The sequence below is a fragment of the Vidua chalybeata genome, chromosome 33 (genome assembly GCF_026979565.1).
Source record: "Vidua chalybeata isolate OUT-0048 chromosome 33, bVidCha1 merged haplotype, whole genome shotgun sequence".
Lineage (NCBI taxonomy): Eukaryota > Metazoa > Chordata > Aves > Passeriformes > Viduidae > Vidua > Vidua chalybeata.
The window spans coordinates 1,201,475-1,209,672 of record NC_071562.1 but is presented as its reverse complement, the minus strand read 5'-3'; the positions used below and the strand labels follow the sequence as shown (position 1 = coordinate 1,209,672).

The window sequence follows — 8,198 nt, the reverse complement described above, 5'->3', positions numbered from 1 at the left end:
CCGCGCCATTCCCGCTGCCATTCCCGCTACTCCTATCGCTTTTATTCCCATTATTCCCGCGATTATTACTGTTATCATTCCCGCCCCTGTTCCCCCCGCTGCCATTCCCGCTGTTCTTACCACTTTTATTCCCATTACTCCCGCGATTATTACTGTTACCACTCCCGCCCCTGTTCCCCCCGCTATTCCCGCTCTCATTCCCACTACTCCTATCACTTTTATTCCCATTACTCCCGCGGTTATTATTATCATTCCCACCCCTTTTCCCCGCGCTATTCCCGCTCTCATTCCCACTACTCCTATCACTTTTATTCCCATTACTCCCGCGGTTATTATTATCACTCCCGCCCCTGTTCCCCGCGCTATTCCCGCTGCCATTCCCGCTGTTCCTATCACTTTTATTCCCATTACTCCCGCGGTTATTGCTGTTACCACTCCCGCCCCTGTTCCCCGCGCTATTCCCGCTCTCATTCCCGCTGTTCCTACCACTTTTATTCCCATTACTCCCGCGGTTGTTGCTGTTCCCGCTCCCGGCCCTGTTCCCCGCGCTATTCCCGCTCTCATTCCCACTACTCCTACCACTTTTATTCCCATTACTCCCGCGGTTGTTGCTGTTCCCGCTCCCGGCCCTGTTCCCCGCGCTATTCCCGCTCTCATTCCCACTACTCCTATCACTTTTATTCCCATTACTCCCGCGGTCATTGCTGTTCCCGCTCCCGGCCCGGTTGCCCCCGGCATGGCCTGGGCGCTGTTCTCGGGGCGGGCGCTGCTGGCGCGGCGCTCCGAGCGCCGCCTGGACACGGAGCGGGAGCTGCGCGCGGCGCTGGAGAACCGCGTGCTGCTGCTGCTCTTCGCGGCGCGCCGCTGCCCGCGCTGCCGCGAGTTCGAGCCCCGCCTGCGCCGCTTCTGGCGCCGCCTCACCGACCCCGCGCACGTGGAGCGGCCCGAGCAGCTCGGCCTGGTCTACGTGGGGAGGGACAGGTACGAGCAGGAGCACCGCGCCTACCTGAGGGACATGCCCCGCACCTGGATGGCGCTGCCCTACGGGGATGACTTCGGCAGGTGAGTGCAGCTGGGGATGGGTGGGGACACCTACAACAGGTGAGGGACGGGTGGAGACACCTTTGGTAGGTGAGGACAGGTGGGGACAGGTGCGAGCAGGAGCACCGAGACTACCTGAGGGACATGCCCCGCACCTGGATGGCGCTGCCCTACGGGGATGACTTCGGCAGGTGAGCGCACCTTGGGCAGGCGAGCACAAGTGGGGACACCTTTGGTAGGTGAGGGACAGGTGGGGGCACCTTTGGTAAGTGAGGACAGGTGGGGACAGCTTTGGTAGGTGGGACAGGTGAGGACAGGTGGGGACAGGTGCGAGCAGGAGCACCGCGACTACCTGAGGGACATGCCCCGCACCTGGATGGCGCTGCCCTACGGGGATGACTTCGGCAGGTGAGTGCAGCTGGGGATGGGTGGGGACAGCTTTGGTAGGTGGGACAGGTGAGGACACGTGGGGACAGCTTTGGTAGGTGAGGGACAGGTGGGGACAGCTTTGGTAGGTGAGGACAGGTGGGAATGGGTGGGGAAGGTGAGGACAGGTGAGGACAGGTGCGAGCAGGAGCACTGTGAGTACCTGAGGGACATGCCCCACACCTGGATGGCGCTGCCCTACAGGGATGACTTCGGCAGGTGAGCACAGCTTTGACAGGTGAGCACAGGTGGGGACAGCTTTGGTAGGTGAGGACAGGTGGGGATAAGTGAGGACAGCTGGGGACAGGTGCGAGCAGGAGCACCGAGACTACCTGAGGTACCCACACCTGGATGGCGCTGCCCTACGGGGATGACTTCGGCAGGTGAGTGCAGGTGGGGATGGGTGGGGACAGCTTTGGTAGGTGGGACAGGTGAGGACAGGTGGGGATAAGTGGGGACAGGTGCGAGCAGGAGCACCGCAAGTACCTGAGGGACATGCCCCGCACCTGGATGGCGCTGCCCTATGGGGATGACTTCGGCAGGTGAGCGCACCTTGGGCAGGCGAGCACAGGTGGGGACACCTATGGCAGATGAGCACAGGTGGGGACACCTTTGGTAGGTGGGACAGGTGGGAATGGGTGGGGAAGGTGAGGACAGGTGAGGACAGGTGCGAGCAGGAGCACCGCGACTACCTGAGGGACATGCCCCGCACCTGGATGGCGCTGCCCTACGGGGATGACTTCGGCAGGTGAGCGCAGGTGGGGATGGGTGGGGACACCTTTGGTAGGTGAGGACAGGTGAGGACAGGTACGAGCAGGAGCACCGCGCCTACCTGAGGGACATGCCCCACACCTGGATGGCGCTGCCCTACGGGGATGACTTCGGCAGGTGAGCACAGCTTTGACAGGTGAGCACAGGTGGGGACAGCTTTGGTAGGTGAGGACAGGTGGGGATAAGTGAGGACAGCTGGGGACAGGTGCGAGCAGGAGCACCGAGACTACCTGAGGTACCCACACCTGGATGGCGCTGCCCTACGGGGATGACTTCGGCAGGTGAGTAACTCTGGGGATGGGTGGGGACAGCTTTGGTAGGTGAGGACAGGTGAGGACAGGTGGGGACAGGTGGGGATAAGTGGGGACAGGTGCGAGCAGGAGCACTGTGAGTACCTGAGGGACATGCCCCGCACCTGGGTGGCGCTGCCCTATGGGGATGACTTCGGCAGGTGAGCGCACCTTGGGCAGGTGAACACAGGTGGGGACAGCTTTGGTAAGTGAGGACAGGTGGGGACAGCTTTGTTAGGTGGGACAGGTGAGGACAGGTGCGAGCAGGAGCACCACGAGTACCTGAGGGACATGCCCCGCAACCGGGTGGCGCTGCCCTACGGGGATGACTTCGGCAGGTGAGCACACCTTGGGCAGGCGAGCACAGGTGGGGACACCTATGGCAGATGAGCACAGGTGGGGACACCTTTGGTAGGTGAGGACAGGTGGGAATGGGTGGGGAAGGTGAGGACAGGTGGGGACAGGTTCGAGCAGGAGCACCACAAGTACCTGAGGGACATGCCCCGCACCTGGATGGCGCTGCCCTATGGGGATGACTTCGGCAGGTGAGCGCAGGTGGGGATGGGTGGGGACACCTACAACAGTTGGGGACAGGTGAGCACAAGTGGTGACAGTTGGGACAGGTGGGGACAGGTGGGGACACCTTTGCTAGGTGCGGGACAGGTAGAACAGGGAGGTCAGCTGGGGATGGGTGGGAACACCTACAACAGATGAGGGATGGGTGGGGACACCTTTGGCAGGTGAGGACAGGTGAGGACAGGTGGGGACAGGTGGGGATAAATGAGGACAGGTGGGGACAGGTGCGAGCAGGAGCACCGTGAGTACCTGAGGGACATGCCCCGCACCTGGATGGCGCTGCCCTACGGGGATGACTTCGGCAGGTGAGCGCACCTTGGGCAGGCGAGCACAGGTGGGGACAGGTGGGGACACGTATGGTAGGTGAAGGACAGGTGGGGAGAGCTTTGTTAGGTGGGACAGGTGAGGATAGGTGAGGACAGGTGGGGACACCTTTGGTAGGTGGGACAGGTGGGAATGGGTGGGGAAGGTGAGGACAGGTGAGGACAGGTGCGAGCAGGAGCACCGCGAGTACCTGAGGTACCCACACCTGGGTGGCACTGCCCTACGGGGATGACTTCGGCAGGTGAGCGCACCTTGGGCAGGCGAGCACAGGTGGGGATGGGTAGGGACAGGTGAGCACAGGTGGGAACAGGTGAGGGACAGCCGTTCCCCTTTTCACACTTTTTCTCCTCTTCCCATTTTTCCCCATTTCCCCCCATTTTTCCCCATTTTTCCCTTTTCCCACTTTCCCTTTCCCCCCTTTCCCCCCATTCCCCCATCCCAATCCCCCAATCCCATTTCCCCCATTCCAAATTCCCCCAATTCCAAATTTCCCCAATCCCCCAATCCCATTTTCCCCATTTCCCCCAATTTCCTCAATCCCCAATTCCCATTTCCCCAATCTCCCCATTTTCCCATTTCCCCCAATCCCATTTTCCCATTTCCCCCATTCCAATCCCCCCATTTCCCAATCGCCAATCCCATTTTCCCCAATCCCCATCTTCCCATTTCCCAAATCCCCCAATCCCATTTTTCCAATTTCCCCCAATTTCCTCAATCCCTCAATCCCATTTTCCCATTTCCCCATTTCCCATCCCCCAATCCCATTTTCCAATTTCCTCCATTCTAATTTCCCCAATCCCCCAATTTTCCCCCAATCCCCCAATCCCCCAATTTTCCCCAATCCCTCAATTCGCCCATTTCCCATTCTCCAACCCAATTTTCTCCCAATCCCCCAACCCCATTCTCCCATTTCCTCAATCCCAATCCCCCCAATTTCCCAATTTCCCATTCCCAAACTCCCCCATTTCCCCATTTCCCATTCCCCAATGTCCCCATTTTCCCCAATTTCCCCAATCCCATTCCCCAACTCCCCAATTTCCCCAATTTCCCCATTTCCCATCCCCAAACTCCCCCATTTTCCTCAATTTCCCCATTTCCTGTTCCCCAATCTCCCCCAATTTCCCCCATTTCCCCATTTCCCATTCCCAAACTCCCCCATTTTCCCCAACTCCCCCATTTCCCCCATTTCCCCCATTTCCCCATTTCCCATTCCCCAATTTCCCCATTTCCCATTTCCCAACTCCCCCATTCCCCAATCTCCCCCAATTTCCCCATTTTCCCCATTTCCCGTTCCCCAACTCCCCCATTTCCCCCATTTCCCCATTTCCCCATTTCCCCCATTTCCCCCATTTCCCCATTTCCCCTTCCCAATTTCCCCATTTCCCATTCCCCATTTTCCCAATTTCCCCATTTCCTATTCCCCAACTCCCCCATTTCCCCATTTTCCCGTTCTCATTCCCCATTTCCCCCAATTTCCCCATTTCCCCTTCCCCGTTTCCCCTTCCCCATTTCCCCAATTCCCCGTTTCCCATTCCCCATTTCCCCATTTCCCCTTCCCCATTTCCCCAATTCCCCGTTTCCCATTCCCCATTTTCCCCATTTCCCTTCCCCATTTCCCCAATTTCCCCATTTCCCCTTCCCCATTTCCCCAATTTCCCCATTTCCCCTTCCCCATTTTCCCCATTTCCCCATTTCCCGTTCCCCATTTCCCCAATTTCCCCATTTCCCATTCCCCATTTTCCCCATTTCCCGTTCCCCATTTCCCCAATTTCCCCATTTCCCATTCCCCATTTTCCCCATTTCCCCTTCCCCATTCCCCATTTCCCCCATTTCCCTATTTCCCATTTCCCCATTTCCCCATTTCCCCATTTCCCGTTCCCCATTTCCCCATTTCCCCCATTTCCCCATTTCCCCTTCCCCATTTCCCCCATTTCCCCATTTCCCATTCCCCAACTCCCCCATTTCCCCATTTTCCTGTTTCTCATTCCCCATTTTCCCCAATTTCCCCATTTCCCCTTCCCCATTTCCCCCATTTCCCCATTTCCCCTTCCCCATTTCCCCCATTTCCCCATTTCCTATTCCCCAACTCCCCCATTTCCCCATTTTCCTGTTTCTCATTCCCCATTTTCCCCAATTTCCCCATTTCCCCTTCCCCATTTCCCCTTCCCCATTTCCCCCATTTCCCCATTTCCCCTTCCCCATTTCCCCAATTTCCCCATTTCCCATTCCCCATTTTCCCATTTCCCATTCCCCATTTCCCCAATTTCCCCATTTCCTATTCCCCAACTCCCCCATTTCCCCATTTTCCCGTTTCTCATTCCCCATTTTCCCCAATTTCCCCATTTCCCCTTCCCCATTTCCCCTTCCCCATTTCCCCAATTTCCCGTTCCCCATTTCCCCATTCCCCATTTCCCATTCCCCATTTCCCCAATTTCCCCATTTCCCATTCCCCATTTTCCCCATTTCCCCATTTCCCCTTCCCCATTCCCCATTTTCCCCAATTTCCCCATTTCCCCTTCCCCATTTCCCCCATTTCCCCCATTTCCCCCTTCCCCATTTCCCCCATTTCCCCATTTTCCCTTCCCCATTTCCCCCATTTCCCCCATTTCCCCATTTCCCCTTCCCAATTTCCCCCATTTCCCCACTTCCCATTCCCCAACTCCCCCGTTTTCCCCAATCTCCCCCAATTCCCCGTTTCCCCAGGGAGCTGGAGCGCCGTTTCGGGGTCTCGGAGCTGCCGGCCGTGGTGGTGCTGGCCCCGAGCGGGGCCGTGCTGGTGCCGGACGCCGTGCCGGAGATCCGGGATTCGGGAGCCGCCTGCTTCCACGGCTGGCGCCAGGCGGCCGAGCTGCTGGACCGCAACTTCCAGGAGCGCCAGGAGCCCGCGGGATTCGCGCCCCGCAGCCTCACCGAGCCCCTGCGGCGCCGCAAGTACCGCCCGCAGCCCCGCGGCGACGAGGAGGAGGAGGAGGAGGAAGGGCAGCGGCAGTAGAGGCTGCAGCCCAGATCCCGGAAAAGAGGGGGAAGAGAGGAGGAGGAAGAGGAGGAAGAGGAGGAAGAGGACCTGGATCCAGCTGGGAATGGCTGCTCCGGTTCTGGCTCCTCTGTTGGAGGAACTCACCCAAAATCCCGGCAGTTTTCCCAAAAATAGAGGAAGAGGAAGAGGAGGAAAAGGAAGAGGAAAAGGACCTGGGGTGGATCCAGCTGGGAATGGCCGCTCCGGTTCCGGCTCCTCTGTTGGAGGAACTCACCCAAAATCCCACCGGTTTTCCCAAAAATAATGGAAGAGGAAGAGGAGAAGGAGGAGGAAGAGGAGGAGGGGGACAGGGAGGAGGAAGGGCAGTGGGAGTAGAGGCTGGAGCCCAGATCCCGGAAAAGTGGGGGAAGAGAGGAGGAGGAGAAGGAGGAAGAGGAGGAAGAGGATCCAACTGGGAATGGCCGCTCCGGTTCCGGCTCCTCTGTTGGAGGAACTCACCAAAAATCCCATCGGTTTTCCCAAAAATAGAGGAAGAGGAAGAGGAGAAGGAGGAGGAAGAGGAGGAGGGCGACAGGGAGGAGGAAGGGCAGCGGGAGTAGAGGCTGGAGCCCAAATCCCAGAAAAGTGAGGGAAAAGAGGAGGAGGAAGAGGAGGAAGAGGAGGAAAAGGAAGAGGAAAAGGACCTGGGGTGGATCCAGCTGGGAATGGCCGCTCCGGTTCCGGCTCCTCTGTTGGAGGAACTCACCCAAAATCCCGGCAGTTTTCCCAAAAATAATGGAAGAGGAAGAGGAAGAGGAAGAGGAGGAGGAAGAGGAGGAGGGCGACCGGGAGGAGGAAGGGCAGCGGCAGTAGAGGCTGGAGCCCAAATCCTGGAAAAGTGGGGGAAGAGAGGAGGAGGAGAAGGAGGAAGAGGAGGAAGAGGATCCAACTGGGAATGGCCGCTCCGGTTCCGGCTCCTCTGTTGGAGGAACTCACCCAAAATCCCACCGGTTTTCCCAAAAATAATGGAAGAGGAAGAGGAGAAGGAGGAGGAAGATGAAGAGGAGGAGGGGGACAGGGAGGAGGAAGGGCAGCGGGAGTAGAGGCTGGAGCCCAAATCCCGGAAAAGTGGGGGAAGAGAGGAGGAGGAGGAGGAGGAAGAGGAGGAAGAGGATCCAGCTGGGAATGGCCGCTCCGGTTCCGGCTCCTCCGTTGGAGGAACTCACCCAAAATCCATCGGTTTTCCCAAAAATAGAGGAAGAGGAAGAGGAAGAGGAGGAAAAGGAAGAGGAAAAGGACCTGGAGTGGATCCAACTGGGAATGGCCGCTCCGGTTCCAGCTCCTCTGTTGGAGGAACTCACCCAAAATCCCATCGGTTTTCCCAAAAATAATGGAAGAGGAAGAGGAAGAGGAGGAGGAAGAGGAGGAGGGCGACAGGGAGGAGGAAGGGCAGTGGGAGTAGAGGCTGGAGCCCAGATCCCGGAAAAGTGGGGGAAGAGAGGAGGAGGAGGAGGAGGAGGAAGAGGACCTGGATCCAACTGGGAATGGCAGCTCTGGTTCCGGTTTCTCTGTTGGAGGAACTCACCAAAAATCCCATCGGTTTTCCCACAAATAGAGGAAGAGGAAGAGGAAGAGGAGGAAAAGGAAGAGGAAAAGGACCTGGAGTGGATCCAACTGGGAATGGCAGCTCCGGTTCCGGCTCCTCCGTTGGAGGAACTCTTCCAAAATCCCATCGGTTTTCCCAAAAATAGAGGAAGAGGAGGAGGAGGAGGAAGAGGAAGAGGAGGAGGAGGAGGAGGAGGAGGAAGAGGAGT

At 58.1% G+C, this 8,198-nt stretch overlaps 1 protein-coding gene across 1 annotated transcript; it reads left to right on the top strand.

The window, feature by feature from the left end:
* The first annotated feature begins 660 nt into the window (after positions 1 to 660).
* On the top strand, positions 661 to 6,491 carry NXNL1 (nucleoredoxin like 1). The gene is made up of 2 exons (XM_053968254.1): positions 661 to 1,062; positions 6,132 to 6,491. Exons 1-2 carry the CDS (start codon positions 737 to 739, stop codon positions 6,418 to 6,420), a joined length of 615 nt encoding a protein of 204 aa, XP_053824229.1. The 5' UTR covers positions 661 to 736; the 3' UTR covers positions 6,421 to 6,491.
* The last annotated feature ends 1,707 nt before the right edge of the window (positions 6,492 to 8,198 follow it).

Coding starts and splice junctions, on each gene's coding strand:
- NXNL1 (XM_053968254.1), top strand. CDS start 737: ATGGCCTGGGCGCTGTTCTCGGGGCGGGCGCTGCTGGCGCGGCGCTCC. Junction 1,063..6,131: donor TACGGGGATGACTTCGGCAG/GTGAGTGCAGCT, acceptor CCGTTTCCCCAG/GGAGCTGGAGCGCCGTTTCG.